The 18,135-nt window shown below is 50.7% G+C and overlaps 1 protein-coding gene across 2 annotated transcripts in view; it reads left to right on the plus strand.

Annotated features, from left to right (window-relative positions):
* The first annotated feature begins 5,849 nt into the window (after window positions 1–5,849).
* Window positions 5,850–18,135, plus strand: part of LOC127585899 (butyrophilin subfamily 3 member A3-like) — a 28,933-nt gene continuing 16,647 nt past the window's right edge. The window contains exons 1-5 of one of the 2 annotated variants that reach the window (XM_052043627.1): window positions 5,850–7,586; window positions 8,516–8,723; window positions 9,933–10,085; window positions 10,206–10,283; window positions 14,745–15,092. In XM_052043627.1, coding sequence (XP_051899587.1) covers window positions 10,226–10,283; window positions 14,745–15,092 — 406 coding nt within the window. In that variant the 5' untranslated portion in view covers window positions 5,850–7,586; window positions 8,516–8,723; window positions 9,933–10,085; window positions 10,206–10,225. The remainder of the gene's footprint in view (window positions 7,587–8,515; window positions 8,724–9,932; window positions 10,086–10,205; window positions 10,284–14,744; window positions 15,093–18,135) is intronic. The other variant, XM_052043626.1, reaches the window with a different exon arrangement.

Below are 18,135 nucleotides of genomic sequence, written 5' to 3' on the forward strand. Positions count from 1 at the left end.
ATTTAAAAGACATTCGTACGGCTACGTGGATAGGAAACGTTTAGAGGGATGTGGGCCAAACACCAGCAAATGGGACCTGCTCAGGTAGACACCTTGGTCGGCACGGACAAGGTGGGCCGAAGGGCCTGTGTCCCTGCAGTGTGACTCTATAACTGAGCTCTCCAGTCCTGCTCCTAATTTGTATCTTTGGACATGAACTGCGTTTCTGCACCAGCCACCCCCCCTCCCCCTGCACCATCCGTGCACTCCCGTCCTCACCATTCCCACTACATCCAACAACCCCCCTCCTCTGTCCACACCACACACCAGGCCGCCTCGACAGGGCCCACCGTCTCTCTCACCACACCCTCGCCATCCACCCCTCCCCATTACCACTCCCTACACCCATCCCCACACCACTCCCCATCTCCCATCCCCTCCTGACCCCCATCCCCACACCCCTCCCCCTCCCATCCCCACACCCGTCCCCACCCCTCTCCCCTTCTCCCGTCCCATACCCACTCCCCATCCTCCTCCCCATCTGCCACCCCATCCACACACCCCTCCCCATCTCCCACCCCATCTATACACCGCTCCCCATTCCCCCTCCCAACCCCCAACCCCCATTCCCATCCACACACCCCACTCCCATCCCCACCTCCCTCCCCATCTCCCACCTGTACCATGAAAGCACATGGCCGCCACGTGACTGTGGCAACACTGACCTCATCTGGTTGGATGACAACATTGCTCATTGGGTCAGAAGTCACACCACTGGCAATCAAGGTCTGACCCCACCCTGACCCATCAGGTATGGAGTCAGGTATTGGTTTGTAACAGAGCTTTGTCTTTGACCCCAGGTCATTGGCTTCTTTGAATCAACGAGCTAAGGTCTCCACCCAACTCTCCAGCAGCATAAAAGCTGATGCATTTGTCTGCTCCTGTCTCTTTGCTGATTGCTGCCAGGGTCGAAACCGTGCTGAAGGACCAGTGGTAAGAGTGTGCACTCTCCCAGGGGTTTAGGAGCATTTTTAGTAGATTCCCCGTAGCTTAGAGCCTCTGCTTGTTCAGGCCAGGGGGTTCAAGCACTGTATTGTGTTTTCCCTGATTGTTGGTCATTATTTCACTGTGTGTGTGTGTGTGTGTGTGTGTGTGTGTGTGTGTGTGTGTGTGTGTGTGTGTTTCATCCTGGTTGCGATTCCCTGAAGTTTGCTTCACGATTACCCGAGTGCGTGCGTGCGAGTGTTCATCCGTTCCCGCCGCAGCCTGTTCTCGCGTTTGTATTTGTAATAAAGTTCTTTTTAACTTAGAAGACTGTGTCCAGAATTCCTGTACTGCTAAGACCTGAAAGAAGCTTTTCACATAACACCACCCCATCTACATACCCCTCCCCATTGCCCCTCCCCACCCCCATCCCCACACCCCTCCCCATCCCCCTCCTCACCACCATCCCCACTCCCACACCCCTCCCCATCCACTTCTCAATCTCCCACCCCATCCACACATGCCTCCCCACCTCTTTCCCCATCCCCACACCCCTCCCCATCCCCCACCCGTCCCCATCCCCCTCCTCACCACCGTCCCCACACAACTCTCCATCCCCCTCCGTACCTCCCTCCCCACTCCCACACCCCTCCCCATCACACCTTCCTCCCCACCCCCCCACCAGCCACATCCCCAAACCCCCCCCCCCATTCCCCCTCCTCATCCCTATCCAGGACAGTTAAGTCCCCTGTTAATGTTAATGTCAGATGTACCAAAGGATAACACCAGATTCCGTGTGAACTTTGGTTAGGCTGTACGTGGAATATCATCTGCAGTTCTAGTCTCCCTGTTACAGGAAGGGTGTGGAGGCTCTGGAGAGGGTGCACAGGAGGTTCACCGGGATGCTGCCTGGATTAGAGGGCATGTGCTATCAGGAGAGGCTGGACAAACTTGGGTGGTTTTCTCTGGAGCGTCGGAGGCTGAGGGGAGACCTGAGTTATGGGTCTGTGGGAACGGTGTTCTCTGCCAATAACTGGGAGGAACTTGGTCATCAGGTGCGATGTGCTCTCAGGGCTGCTGTACCTGGCGCAAGTTTGGCCTGTTCCCCACTCCTCCGCGTTGGTAATCACCTGGGATGTCTTCCAGTTTATCTGGGGGTCCAAGATGGAGCGAATCCAACAGGTCACGATGCACAGGTCCCCTGAGAATGGGGGCAAAAGTGTATCCAATGTTGCCCTCATCCTGATCCCCACCTTCGTGTGTGGCTGTATCAGTCGGTGTGTGGACCCCAAGTACGTGGGCACCAAGTGTCGCTACGTGCTGAGGTTCTTCCTGTCCCTGGTGTTGCGGAGGATGGGCTCGGCCCCTCTACCGCCCAACGCCCCAGTCAGCTGGACATTTCCGCACTACCTGTCCTTTGTGGAACAGTTTGACCACAGGTCCATCAGGCAGTTGACAGCGCGGAATGTCCTGCAGACACTGCGTGACAGGGACACTGTGGATTCTGTGGGTTTGTTCCCGGTGCAAACGGCCCAAACCATCTGGCAGAAAGTCTCATCACCAGATCTGGCCAACAAGCACCAAGACCTCGCTTGGCTGTTGGTGAGAGGTGCCCTCCCAGTCAGAGCTTTCCTCTACAGACGACACATCACCCCCAGTGCGTGCTGCCCTCGGGACGGCTGTGGTGGGGAGGAGACGGTCACCCACCTCTTTGCAGACTGTGGGTTTGCAGAGGGTGTGGAGACGGATGCACGGGTCTGTGTCCCGGTTCATGCCCAGCAGCTGTGTCATAGAGGACTCTCTGATCTCCGGACTGTTCCCAGGGACACACCGAGACAGACATCAAGTGCTGCTGGAAGGTCATCAACTCGGTGAAGGACGCCCTTTGATCTGCCTGAAAGCTGTTGGTCTCCCAGCTCAGTGAGATGTCCGTAAGGGAACGCTGCCGGCTGGCACAGTCCCGGCTGCAGGAGTCTGTGCTGACGGATGCACTGAAGCTCGATGCAGCCAATGCCAAGGCTCTATGGGGTAGGACCACAATCTGGGCTCCTTCCCCTACCGCACATGGAAGGGCAGAGGGGGTGGGGAGGCCCCTCGAACAATGAAAAGGGGATCACCTCAAGGGGCCACGTGAGGGGCAATGGTGCTGTGTTTGTGGTTTTTTAAGTTTACACCACTGAATGTAAAACTTTTTTGCACTGCTTCTTCCTTTGTATATATTTTTATTGTGAATAAAGTCTATTTTTGAAATTTAAAAAACTTGATTGTTAATAAATGAAGAATCATGAAATGGTTTAAAAGTTTACAGTGTTGCATCTCATGTACAACTTGTGAATTCACTTTGATTTGTAGGGGAGGGGGAGGGGACGACGTGAATCAGTGAATGAAAATGAAAGAAAAGTAAATGAAAAGCTGTTGTACGTTTAAGTCTGTGTTTGGAGAAGGTTGAATTAATCCTGCGCTCCAGAGGGAATCGGATGCAACCGAGTGAAAGAATCCACTATTTTATGTGAAACAAACTGGTGAGACTCTCACCTTGCAAGTGGTGGTGTCTCTTTAAGAAGCTGTGTGAGTGTGTGGGGACCCGTCTATCCACCTTTTCTTTCCCTTTATTCTTGGAATTATGTGTTAAAAGTTTTTCACTGTGGAAATTAATTGATTATTCTATGTTTTGAAAGTGCCGGCATGGAATTTGTTTCCTGTTACCTGGGCATTAATGTGTTCTATTTCGTTCCTTTGGCACTGAGTTGCGAGAGAAAATGCCGGATGTGGCCGGTGGAATCCAGGGGACGGGGTAAGAAGTGTGAGTGTCTCCATCCCAGCTATGGGATTCCCACGTTTCCCAGAGAAGTTGGCATTTGGGGAAATTGGTGATTCGTGAATTGAAACCGGTGTTTTGGGAGACAGATTGGAACATTTGGGGAGGAATCTTAAATGTTGCTTTTACGAATGTGGGGGCTTTGGAGAGGGTGCGAAGAGGTTGACCGGGATGCTGCCTGGATCAGGGGGGATGAGCTGGAAGGAGGGTCAAAGAGTCACAGAGTCACACAGCATGGAAACAGGCCCTTCGGCCCAAATGGTCCATGCTGACGGAATTAACCAGTGAGCTGGTCCGATTGGCCCACGTTTGGCCCATAGCCGTCTAAACTTCTCCCATCCATGGACTTATCTCGATGACTTTTGAACGTTGTTCATGTGCCCGCCTCACCCACTATTTCTGGCAGCTCATTCCAAATACACACCACCCTTTGCATGAAGAAGCTGCCCCCGATGTCCCTTTTACATCTCCCCATCTGATCTTAAGCCTTTGCCCTCTTGTTTTTAGCTCCCCCTCCCTGGGGAAAAAAGACGATGTGCTCTCCCCTTGTCTATGCCCCTCGTGAACTTGCATCATGGTTGGACAAACTTGGGTTGTTTTCTCTGGGGGGTCGGAGGCCGAGGGGAGACCTGACGGAGGTTTATAAAATGGTGAAAAGCAGAGATAGGGCGGAGATGCAGAGTCTTTTTGCCGGGGTGGAAATGTTGAATGCAAGAGGACATCGGTTTAAGGTGAGAAAGGGAAAGTTTAAAGGGGATGTTACTTTACACAGAGAGAGGTCGGTGCCTGGAAGATGCTGCCAGGGGCGGTGGTGGAGTCAGATTCAACAGGGGCGTTCAAGAGGCTTTTAGATCAGCAAATGAATCTGCAGTTCTAGGTTGTGAAAAGACGTCTTTCCAGAAGGTGAAAAGATGTTGCTCAAGGCTTTTGACTCCCTGATTTTGAGCTTTGGAGTCCCTTTGGAAGTCGTGATGTTATCACAGGGTGTCTGATAAAATGCAACTGAGAGTTTAGCTGAAATCCCAACGGGGCCAGGCGGGAGTTTAACATTTTACATGTCAGTCCCCATCCCCTCACCTTCTGAACAGAGTGCACATGGCCCAGCTGCTGTTGGATAGTCCAGTTGAAATGGTTCGGTCAGTCAGCCCCGTCTCTCAGCACACTGCTCCTGCAGGGTCGGGGTCGAACTGGAAAACGTATTCAGGTTCTTCCCTTCCTCACGGACCATCTCAGTCACACTGGAGAAACAGCAGTGCACTGAGCAGAGTTCGAGACCAGGGGTGAGTGCGGGAAGAGCCCACAGTAAATTCAGATGTGGAAGAGTGTGTGGTTGGATCCAGAAGCTGTTCTGACAGCATTCCCGAGGCAGGGTGGGCGGGAGTCGCTGGGAGAGGCTGTATCCGGGAGCACTGCCTGGAACTGACTGTGCACAGGCGGCTGAGTCGGTGGCCCTGATATGAGCTTGGAACTGAGAGTGGACTAAAGAGCGGGTATTGATGTGGACAGTGGTTATGTTTTGGGGTACACGGCTGTACACTGGGCTGGGCTGGAAGGCGACTCATGACCAGGGCAGCAGGTGAAGAACGGGGAGAAGAGGCAACAGGTAGTCCAGGCGACAGACACGCAGGGCAGTGGTGACGGGAAAGGTGACAGCAGCTGTCGGGAGAGGCAACAAGGCGGAGCAGGAGGATGCGGGAGGTTGGGGACTAGCTCCACACATCAGGCTGTGGAGGAGGCAGCTGTAGACCCAGTGGGGATTCTGGGAGAGGCAGAAGGCGGAGGGGCCTGAGGCTGATATCGTCAGGGTACAAGGGGAGGGGGACGAGGACCAGATTCGGGTCTGGAGGGGAGAGGAGACAAACGGGAGGAAGGAGGGTGGAAAGGCAGCGCAGGGGCTGTGATGGTGCCCCGGTGTTTCACCAGTAGCGTCTGACGTGACACCGGGAATGACCCGCACTGGCCGAGATAAAACGCTGTCTCCACTGGAACAGTATTGGTGGTGTGAGTGAGAAGGCAGATCCGGAGGATCTCAGAAGTAAATGACTCTGAACACAGTCTGGCAGGAAAGGATTTTATTTACAAAGACAAACAAGGGAAAATGGTAACCGGAATAACACACACACACGTGCACAGTTTATAGTGAGTGTGGGAAAATCACAACAGGGGTAAAACACACACACACACACAACGAGCTGGGTACAGACAATCAAGGAAAAGCCATTACAATCCCCGCCACCCCTTGGCTCAGTGCAGGCACGGCTCTATGCAACTAGGGACATTAACTAAGATGCCCCCAACCCTTAAAGGTGCACACCTCACCAATGATTTCTCCAGTGCTCGCCCTGGAGCAAAGCAGGGTGAATCCCTCGGAGCAGACAGAGAGAGAGAGCCGAGCACATGTGGCACTCCTTATGCTGCTGGAGGACTTGGTGGGTACAGCCCAGGTAATTTACAAAGGCCAATGGTCAGGTGTGAACTGATGGGTGGGGTGGGGCCAAACCGTATTTGGCAGTGGTGTGTCTCCTGACCAGGTAGGGGCAGTGCTGTCATGTGACAGCCATGACCCTTCACCATACAATCCACCCCTCGGAAGTCACACCACCCGACAATCATTACATGGAAATACAGTGAAAAGAAAACCCATATATCGTAATAGAAGTCTTACCCTTAACAGACCGATAAATCATGGTGACAACTATTTCTAAACTTAAACTTTAGGTTAATATACAGCACTAATGAAAGGCAGACGTGTTCTTGATAATCTGGCAAGCACAACATAATATACAGACAGCAATAACAACGAGAATGAGAGCAGTCACCCAGCGGACGACAGTTGCCCACCATCCCCCCAGAGACCCAAAAGGCCACCAGTTTCCCCATGAGATGTCATGCTGGAGGAGCTGGTCCCTCGCTTTTTGAATTTTAGCCACCGAGTCCCGAATGTGAGCAGCCAAGTGGGTGACGTTCCTTGACTCATCAGGGATAAATGTGCAGCACTCCTGACCAATCACTGCATAGGTACCACCATCAGCAGTGAGTAGGTAATCCAGGGCTATTTGATTCTGCAGGCCGACCATCCTGACGGCCGTCAGCTCTGCCACCGTTTGAGTCAGGGCATCTTCAGTATGTTGCAGGTCTGCCACCCAGTGGGTGAAGGTTCCTGTGGGCGGAGATGGGCTACTTCCTGTCTCAGCAGGTCCCGGAGCTCAGCCTTGAGGGCAGGAGAGACTTGTTTCGAGTGGGGGAGGGACAGAGGCAGTGTCGTCGGGGGCAGCCTGCGTAGCCTGGAGGATGAGGGCGCACCCTGTGTCGGGCTTGATTCCAGGGTGATTGTGGGTTTTCCCCCGGCCAGATGCTGCCCTCGCCGCAACGCTCTTCCCAGAACGCATAAATAGCGGAGGTCAGGATCCCACCCCTGCGCGCAGCAGGGCCAAGTATTGCCGTTTGCGCGTAAAACACAGCGCCCAGGGGAAAGTGCTGGGACGCTCCGTCTCTGAACTGCAGCAGAGTCTGTCTGTCAGAGTTTTACAACAATTCCGGCCCGGCCCGAATGATCGCAGCTACACCCAATCCCTTGCACAGTTTCACTCTCTCCGTCCCGCCCATTTACAGCATCCATTTTGCGGAAGTTAGTTATCTTCCTCTTTCCCCGGGCGGTGGTCGCCGTTGCTCCTCGCTCCACACTGGGGAAGCCGTCTCACGTTGTTGCTGTGCCCAGGTGACAAACTGCCCCGCGGGGAGCGGGCACCTTCTGCTCGAGGAGGGTCTCGGCCCCTCTGAAGCGGCTGCTCCCGGGACTGATCAGGTGAGTGGGCTCAGGAACATTTCACCGCACGGGAGCGGCTGGGAGACAGCGGTCACTTTCCGAGTTGCCAGCGGAAGGGAAACGCGCTGCCCCGGGCCGGCCCCGGCGGAGGCTCCGCTTCGTTCCCGGGGCCGGAGCGGCGAGTCTGTCCGCTCAGGGGAATGGGGCGAGCGGGAGATCCTGCGGGTCAGGGAGGCGGCAGTCGGTGTCTCCTCGGGAAAAGTGTCCGGATACCGGGGTTGGTTTGTTCCCAGCGGCGACTTTCAGTCTGGGACGGGCGGGAATTGGCTGCGAGGCCGTCGGTTCCCTGCGCTGAAAGTGTCGCTCACTGGGCGGGCGGGGGCTTCCCGGACACTGATGGTGGCGAGTTTGTCGGAGAAATCCCGCTCCTCCCCCCGCTTCTGCCCACGTTATTTGTCTGTTGATGGGATGGTGTCTTGTTGCACAGTTTGTGCCTCAGTCGCTCGCTGAACCAGTCGGAGCTCTGCTGTCGAACAGAGAAGGCGGAGAGCGGGCTTGGTGCCAATCTGAAACATCATTCAGGGGTTTGATGGTTAGAAGTGGACAGGGTGTTGTGGGGGTCCCAAAATTAAATCGTGTGGGAAGGGGAGGTCCCTGTGTAGCATCAACACCGACAGACCACACCTCCTCCCACCCTGTCTCTCGAAATGACGCCATTCCTTTCAGTTTCTCAGATCCCACCACCAGCCACATCTTCCCCTCCCCACCCCATTCTGCTTTCTGCTCTCCCCACTCTCTCCGTGACGCCACTGGTCCACTCATCCCTCCCCCTCTCCCTCCACAGTAACGGTAGGGGATGTAACATCTATTAGTCACACTATTAACATATTTTTGAAATTCAGATACAATGAAGCATTCAATTAATTCAAAAGAAGGAATAAATTAATCCTTCCCTCTCTCCCTTGCAGCCCTGCCTCTCCGTTCAGACGAACGGAGTCACTGAACCTGCACCGGGTCCAACCTGCTGCAAGTTCACCAGCACATTTCCTGTTGTCACTGCCGGGAAACTGTGGGAAGTTGGTGCACCATTGCTGGACTCCATGACAGGTGTAAGGTTGGAACGCAGTGGGAACGGCATTGGCGAGGCCCTCAGGGAGCTCAGTGCTTCGGTATCCTGTGAGTGGCCCTCAGGGGTGACCTGCATTTGGTGATCTGGCCTCCCATAGAGGTCCTGATTCACTGCTTTAGGGACCTTACGGCAGGCTGGTTTCCTTGTCCGACTGTTCCTACACCGTGCTTCGCCTGTGACTGCCACCGAGCTGGCCCAGCTGGGGGCAGCACCAGGTCAGCAAGAGGGGCAGCAGGTTGGGGAGGTGGCTGTGGCCACACATGAGAGAACAAGGATGTTGCCAGGACTGGAGGGACTGAGTTATAGGGAGAGGTTAGACAGCCTGGGCCTTTACTCCCTGGAGCGTAGGAGACTGAGGGCTGATCACAGAGAGGTATATAAGATCATGAGGGGCATGGATAGGGTGAGCAGTCTTTTTTTCCAGCGCCCGAGAATCAAAAATTAGAGGACGTAGTTTTAAGATTAGAGGTGAAAGGTTTAAAGAGAACCTGAGGGGCAACCATTTTACACGGCGGGTGGTAGTTATACGGAACCAGCTGCCAGAGGCAGTGGGTGAGGCAGGTACATGAGATATATTTAAGAAGGATGTGGACAGGTCTACTTTTAGAGGGATATGGGCCAAGTGCTGGGAAATGGGATGAGCTTGAATATACACCTTGGTCAGCATGGACACATATGGGCTGAAGGGCCTTTTTCTGTGCTATATGACCCTGTGAATGTATAACTGTCACAGCACCAGTGTTGGGAGAACCAGCACTTTCATCCTGACGGAGGACGGCAGATTGTCGCTCTGTCAGTACAGGTTCACTCTCCCAGTGTTGGGCTATCAGCAGACCTTCCAGCCTGCTGGAGGCCTGATCACAGCACCATCCTCACCCCCTCAGAGCCTCTGCCAACAGTGGCAGCTCTCTGTGCCCCCAGCTTCAGGATTCCCACACATACACGAGAATCCAGGAATCCAAAGCTTCCTGGCAGCTTCTCGCCAACATATTCCCAGCTGCACTCCCTGTTGGACTTGGCTAATGGTGGTCACAAAGTTGTGGAAAAATCTTCTCAATAAACGTCCGCCAGGTTAAACCCAGACAGTAACAGTATCTCCACTGATCTGATACTGTGACAGGTTTCAATTAACTTTTTAATGTTTTAATTTATTTAAGTATTTGTACTAATCCAATTCTTAAAACCTTTTACAATAGTTTGACTATTTGTGCAGTTCCTATATTTCTGAGTGAAAAACGTTCCCTGTGTCTTTGCAGGTTTGACGACAAGTGACTGTGAAGATGTTCCAAGCATTCCCGAGCAAGGCTTGTTCCTGATCCCGATCCACATGACAGGTGGAAGATTCTAATGGCAGACAGAGGCTCAATGTTCCTTTGCCCAGCAAGTTGGCCTTGGTCACTCTGCACAAGGTGGGAACTTTCTTCCCAGGTCAACAGTGAGTGGGGGTGGTGAACACCGGTGGTGACGACGGGGGTCTCACAGCTTCCCACCAATAATGGAACTGACACTTCTCTCTCTCTTTCCCTCAGGTTTTGAGTCTCCTGCTGAGATGGGAGTGGTTCACTGCACTGTGCTGTTACTGTATGGGATTCTCATCTCAGTCCAGGGTAATGAACACATCTTGTCCGATTATATTTATCTCATGGAGGTGATGCATGGAGTTAGAAGATTCACAGTTTATTAAAAACAGTTTCTGTTACACACTTGTCCACAGCACTTAATTATGATGAATGAATGTCCCATTCCAATTTCCATGCAGGTTGGATTTTGCAATTAGAAGAATTTTGTTTGCTAACATACCCCTTATTTGGTAAAATGACTGGCTTTTATTTGTATCAATATATCAAAATGTATGAGAGTGCTGAATTTTCTTGTGTTCCATCTGACTCTCACAGTGACTTCTGCTGCAACCTTCATGTAACCCATGGGGAAACCAATAAAGCCCAGCGATCCCAGATTTCTGCAGATTCCGAGATTCCTTGCTGGGTTTTGTTCTATTACCATCAGTGAAATTTGTGGATCAGGCACTCCCTGTGTAGGAATCCCTTCCCCATCAGTGGGTTTAATTCTGGGAACACCCTCCCCAACAGTGGGAGGTGTTCACCAGAAGTTACATGGCAGTTCATTTGCAGCAGCTCATCGCTATATCCTCAGGAAGAGCTGATGAGCAAGTCCTGTAAATTATTAAATAAAATAAAAACAAAGTTTGGTTTGCACCAGACCTTGGTTCTGAAGGAGGTGGCTTTAGAGATAGCGGAGGCATTGGTGATAATTTTCCAGGAATCGACAGATTCCGGCATGGTTCCGGAGGACTGGAGGGTCGCAAATGTCGTTCCACTGTATGAAAAAGGAGGGAGGCAGCATAAAGGAAATTACAGACCTGGTAGTCTGATGTCAGTGGTGGGAAAGTTATTGGAATCTATCCTCAAGGATGGGGTTACGGAATACCTAGAGGCGCAGGGCAGGATAGGTCCTAGCCAACATGGTTTTGTGAGGGGAAGATCCTGCCTGACCAACCTATTGGAGTTTTTTTAAGAAATCACAGGTAGAGTGGATAAGGGAGAGGTGGTAGATGTTCTGTATTTAGACTTTCAAAAGGCCTTCGATAAGGTGCCTCACAAGAGACTGATTAATAAGATGAGAGGTCATGGAGTTAGAGGTAGGATAACAGAATGGCTGGAGCATTGGCTGGTTGGCAGGAAGCAAAGAGTGGAAATAAAAGGATCTCGTTCTGGTTGGCTACCGGTTACTAGTGGTGTGCCGCAGGGGTCGGTGTTGTGGCTGCTTCTTTTTACCTTGTACATTAACGATTTGGATGATGGAACAAATGGTTTCGTGGCTAGGTTTGCGGATGACACCAAGATAGGTGGAGGAGTAGGGAGTATTGAGGAGACAGGAAGGTTGCAGAGAGACCTAGACAGTTTAGGAGAATGGGCAAGGAAATGGCAGATGAGATTCAATGTTGAGAAATGTGCAGTTGTACACTTTGGAAGCAGAAATAAGCGGGCAGATATTATCTAGAAGGAGAGAAAATTCAAAGTACGGAAGTACAAAGGGACTTGGGGGTACTCGTGCAGGATACCTTAAAGGTTAACCACCAGGTCGGATCGGTGGTAAAGAAAGTGAATGCTATGTTGGCATTCGTTTCGAGAGGTATAGTGTATAAAAGTAAGGAAGTGTTGATGAGGCTCTATGGGGCACTAGTGAGGCCTCATTTGGAATACTGTGAGCAGTTTTGGGCCCCATATCTTAGGAAGAATGTGCTGACATTGGAGAGGGTTCCGAGGAGATTTACGAGGATGATTCCAGGAATGAAAGGGTTTATGTATGATGAGCATTTGTCGGCTCTTGGACGGTACTCACTGGAGTACAGAAGAATGAGAGGGGACCTCATAGCAACATTTAAAATGTTGATAGGAAAGGACAGAGTAGATGTGGCTAGGCTGTTTCCCTTGGTGGATGAGTCCAGGACCAGAGGGCACAATCTTAGAATTAGAGGGTACAGTTTCAAAACAGAGATGAGGAGAAATTTCTTTAGCCAGAGGGTGGTGAATTTGTGGAACTCCTTGCCACGTCCAGCAGTGGAGGCCAGATCAGTGGGGGCGTTCATGGAGGAGATAGATAGATATCTAAATAGTCAGGGTATCGAGGGATATGGGGATAAGGCTGGAAATTGGGATTAGAATAGGTTTCTCCCCCCGCCCCCCCCCCCCCCCCATTTCTCATTTCTTTTTTTCCCTTTTCCTTGAAGCAGACTCGATGGGCCAAATGGCCTGCTTCTGCGCCCTTGTGATCTTGTGATAAGGCTCTGGACCAAATTCATGGCTTATAAATTATTTGGCGTCTGTAAGGAAACGTTAAACAGGCAGTGAGCAGCGGGTCAGAAACATCTTGTTCAGGCACCTTCTCTGTAAAATCTGCACATTTTGGTCTCTGTGCACCTGAGAGTCACACTCACTTGTTCAAAACTTGTCCTCAGTGCACTCTGCCATTGGGGAGCATGTCCCGAGAAACGGGTAGGTCAGGGTCCAGGTTGCAGGTCTGGTTCTGGGGGTAGGAGGAGGGTGGGTAAAGGGGAGAGGGACTGGTGTGGGGAGCAATGAGGCATCAGTCAATGTGAGCTGATCCTTCGGGACTGGTGGATGGAGAGAGCGTCAGTAGTTGCTGTGGGTTGGAAAGGGTCAGGCTGGAGCTGGGTTTGGTGGAGCTGGGGGTGACCTTGGGTTCAGGGGGATGTCTGGGTGAGTCTCAGCCAGGAGATTGATGGGGAGTTGGGTGAGGGTTGGCCTGGATGTCAGTGGGTGCGGGTGGGGCTGGTGTGGGGGTGGGGGTGGGGCTGGGGCCCAAGTGTGAGCCGCCGCAGTGAGTGAGCATGTTACTGAGAACACCGACCTGAGACAGGTCCCCGGTGCCAGACTGCACAGCCTGGGGCTGCTGAAGTAATGGTGGAGCTGGCCTGACCAGCGGGTTCACCGGCTGCCCAGCTAGTGGCATTGCCATTGGATGATGCTGCGCATGTGTGGGATCCTCCCGCTCTCAGCGCCCCAGATGTCTAGAACTGGAAGGGTTGGCAGCCTGCACACAATCTGGACTAAGGCCGTTCTTCTTACCGGGAGTGATTTTTCTCATTGAATCAATTAATGCACAGAAATGTTGCGTTTAAGATCAACTTTGAGGCAATAGCTTCCCTGACATAAAGCAAGAAATACTCAGCAGTTCAGGCTGCATCTGTGGGGAGAGAAACCGAGTTAATGTTTCAGGTCGAATACCCTTTGTCTGGAAAGAGTTTTCCTGACAGATAGATTAACACAAGCAGAAAAGAGGAACCAGGATAGGCCGAACAACCTTTGGAACCTTCTTCATAATTCACTAAAATCAGAGCTTGTTCTTGACCTCATGGGTGTGATGGAGAATTACAAAGACTTACAAGGAAGTTTATCCTCACCTAACCCCTTATTCTAAGTCTATACGCCGGTGGACTCAATTCTCCAGTTTGCAAGCAGTTTCTCAGCCTCTATCCTGTTCAACACTCTCAGATTCTGTATCTGGTGAAACAACCTCTGCTAACTTCCACAGTGTCAGTAAATTGTCATCATGTTTCATGGAACCTGCATCTGTTTAGTTCTGGTATCTCTCTCGCAGCAAGCATATTTATAAATGGGAAAAAACAGTAGTGAACAGCCCACGTTCCTGATGTGGCCTCTTCTACATTGGTGAGACCAAGTGCAAACTAGGCAACTGCTTTGCCAGGCACCTGCGCTCCGTCCACCTGGCCGTCTGGAGCTCCCAGTTCCCAGCCATTTTAATTCCCCTCCCCATTCCCACACCGACCTGTCTGTCCTCGGCCTCCTCCACTGCCAGGGTGAGGCTGAACACTAACTGGAGGAACAGCACCTCGTATTCTGCCTGGATAGTCTCCAACTCGATGGCATGAACATTGAATTCTCCAGTTTCAGGTAACCTGCTCCCCCTCTGTCCCTTTTCTCTCTCGATCTACCCAGTTCCTCCTACCCCCACCCCAGCCCCCGTCACCCTGTTTCTTTCCCCCCCACCCACTCCATCTGCCCATCGACCCCACACTCCTTCCATAACCCACTGTTTCCAACTGCCCTCCCCACCTTGCTGTCCTATCCGGTTCCATCATCCGCAGCCCCGTGTTACCTCCACTCATCACCTCCCAGCCTCTGTCACTATTCCCCCTCTCCCCTCCTCCATCTGCCTATCACCCCTCCTCACCTGGATCCACCTGTTGCTTGCGAGTTCTTGCCCCACACCCCCTCTTCACCTCTTTATACTGGCCGTCTCACCTCTGCTCTTTCAGTCCAGATGAGGGGTCTTGACCTGAAATGTCAGCTGTCCATTTCCCTCCACAGATGCTGCCTGACCTGTTGAGTTCCTCCAGCATCTTGTCTGCAGCCTGTGACATTGTCCACTTCCCAGTTTCATCCCTCGATCTCTGGTCTTTGACCACCCAGAACGAAGCAAACATTCCTTGTGTAAATGTTGTCATCTATTTTTCCTTGTCAGTTCCTTGAATATTCTTTTGTTTTCATTTTATTGATCCCCAGGTGAATTTCTTGTAGTTGTACTTGACAAGTCTTCTGTAGCTGTTGCGGGTGAAGATGTTGTATTGGAATGTCAGCTTGTCCCAGATATATTGACCAGCAGCATGGTGGTGCAGTGGCTGAAATCAGGTCTCGACTCCCCAGTCCACGTGTACAGACATGGACAAGATGACCCCCTCACTCAACACCAAGATTACAGAGCGAGGACGGAACTGTTTAAAGACGAACTGATCAAAGGAAACATTTCCCTCAGAATAAAGAATGTTAGAAGGTTTGATGAAGGAGAATATACATGTTCAGTTAAAGACAGAACTGAATCTAAACAATCTACAGTTCAACTGAGAGTTGAAGGTGAGTAAATATTTACTTTGACATTAATAACTTTAAAGGAATATGATTGTGTCTTTACAAATCATGGCAAATGGTTTAAAGATAAAACTCTTCAGCAGTTAGTGTAGTATTCAAAATACTTCTTGAGTTCTACACCCTTTCCCGCTCCCAGGGGTGAGGCAGTGAATTCCTCAGGATCATGACATTAGCTCAGTCACAGTAACCGGTTATACAGCAGTAAATCTCACAGGGAATACATTTTCAGTACTGACTCGTTAAAAGTAAATATTCAAAACAGCACAAAGTAAAGAACGTTCAACCAATAATATTGATTTATAATTAAGAACATGTGATTGCAGATTGCATTTCTAAATTTAGCAGTAACTGGAGGGTAGCAATGGGAAGCTGTTTAACCAGTGTTCCACCAAACCTGTTCCCGTGTTTCTGATTCAGGGGAATGGGGTTGAATGCAGGGACATCTCAGTACAATTGTACAGGATGTTGGTGAGACTTCACCTGGAGCACAGTGTTGGTCTCCTTCCTTCAGGAAAGATGTATTTGCCTTGGAGGCAGCTCAATAAATGTTAGTGATGATTCCTGGGATGAAGGGCTTGCCCTATGAGGAGATGTGCTGGTGCTTCTCGGGAGAGTTTAAACTAGCGCGGCAGAGGGGTGGAAACCAGTGCAGCGATTCAGCAAGTGGAGGGATTGAGGTGACTGTAGAGGTTAGCTCAAGTAAGGACAGGCATGGCCAGGTTACTGAACACAGTGGGGCTGATAAGCTGAAGTGTACTTATTTGAATGCAAGGAGTATTATGGGTAAGGCAGATGAACTTGGGGCCTGGATTAGTACATGGAACTACAATGTTGCAGCTATTACAGAGACTTGGTAGAGAGGAGGGCAGGACGAACAGCTGAATGTTCCAGGATTGAGATGTTTGAGACATGAGAGAGAGGGAGATAAATGAGACGGGGAAGCTGCTCTACTGATCATGGAGAATGTCACCGCGGCACTTAGGACCTCCTGGAATCTCATCCACTGAGTCAATGTGGGTGGAGCTCAGGAATAAGGTGCAGTCACTCTGACAGGGTTATACTGCAGGCCTCCCAATAGCCACTGGGAGATAGAGGAACAGCTATGCAGGAAGATTATAGCAAGATGTAAAAGCAACAGGGTAGTTGTAGTGGGTGACCTTAATTTCCCCAATATTGACTTGGGACTCCCTTAGTGGCAGAGACTTGGGTAGGGCAGAGTGTGTTAGGTGCATCCAGGAGTTCTCAACACAGTATGTAGATAATCCAACCAGGGAAGGGGCCATACTAGACCTTGTATTGGGAAATGAGCCTGTCCGGGTGATTGGAGTTTAAATAGGAGAGTATTTCCGGAACAGTGATCTTAACTCCACAAGCTTTCAGATTGTTATGGATAAGGATAAGATTGGACCTCAGAGGAAAGAGCTAAATTGGGGAAAGGCAATGAGAAAAGTCTCAGGCAGGAACTGGGGAGAGTAGATTGGGAGCAGCTGTAATTGGGTAAATCCACATATGACATGTGGGAAATATTTAAAGGCCAACTGGTCAGAACTCAGGATCAACATCTTCCTCTGAGGAAGAAAGACATGGATGGCAAGGTTCAGGAACCTTGGATGATGAGAGATGTTGCTAATTTAGTTACAAAGGAAAAGGTAGCCTAGGTAATCTTTAGGAAGCTGAAATTGGACAAGGCCTTTGAGGAGTATAAAGGAAGCAGGAGAGAACCTAATCAGGGAATCATGAGGGCTTAAAGAGGCATGAAATGTCCTTGTCAAGAAGGATAAAGAGAATCCCACAGTACTTAATATATGCCTTAAAAACAAGAGGGTAACTGGGGAGTGGGAAGGACTGCTCTAGGACAAGGGAGGGAATTTATGCCCAGAGCCAGAGGAAATGGTGACGTACTGAATGAGTGCTTTGCATCGGCATTCACCAATGAGAAAGTTACGGTGGAGAGTGAGATCAGGGAGGGTCTGATATTCAGGGGAATTTTGATATCAGGGAGAAGAAGTTGGAACTCTTGAAGAACATTAAGATGGACAAGTCCCCAGGGCCTTATAGGACCTATCCCAGGTTATTGAGAGAGGCAAGAGTCATACAGCATGGAAACAGGCCCTTTGGCCCAACTCGTGCATGCTGGCCAAGGTGCCCATCTAAGGTAGTCCCATTTGCCTGCATTTGGCCCACATCCCTCTTAACCTTCCCTATCCATGCAACTGTCCAAATTTCTTTTAAACCACTTTCTCTGCAGCTGTTTCCATGTACTCACCACCGTCTGCATAGAAAAAGTTGTGCCTCAGGTCCCCTTTAAAGCTCTTCCCTCTCATCTTAAACCTATGCCCTCTTGTTTTTGACTCCCTCTCCCTGGGAAGAAGACTGTGCATTCTCCCTATCTCAGCCCCTCATGATTTTAAGCACCTCTGCGGTCACCCCTCAGTGTACTAGGCTCCACAGAATAAAATCCTCACCTGCCCAACCCTTCCCTGTGACTCAGACCCTCGACTCTTGGCAACATTCTTGTAAATCTTTCTTGGAAGAGGAGATCGCTGGGGCCTTGAAAGAGATTTTTGTAACCTCTTTAGCTGCAAGCAAAATTCCAGAGACTGGAGAATAACCAGTGTTGTTCCTCTGTTAAAGATGGGCATCAGAGACAAACCAGGAAATTATAGGCCAGTGGGCTGTATATCAGTGGTAGGGAGGTTGTTGGAGAAGATTCTTTGGGATAGAATCTACTGGCATCTGGAAAAGCAGAGACTTATTGGGGATGGTCAGCATGGCTTTGTGTGGAGCAGGTAATGTCTAACAAACTGGATTAATGTTTTTGTAGAGCTGACAAAGATGATGATTGAGGGTCGGGCGGTGAAAGTTGTATACGTGGACTTTTGTAAAGCTTTTGACAAGGCCTCTCATGGTAGGTTGACCCAGAAGATTAAGGCACATGGGATCCAAGGAGACTGGTAAACTGTATTCAAAACTGGCTTGGCCATAGAAGACAGAGGGTAGTGGTGGAGGGATGTTATTCCGATTGGAG

This window comes from Pristis pectinata, chromosome 34 (genome assembly GCF_009764475.1).
Source record: "Pristis pectinata isolate sPriPec2 chromosome 34, sPriPec2.1.pri, whole genome shotgun sequence".
In the NCBI taxonomy this organism is placed as follows: Eukaryota; Metazoa; Chordata; class Chondrichthyes; order Rhinopristiformes; family Pristidae; genus Pristis; species Pristis pectinata.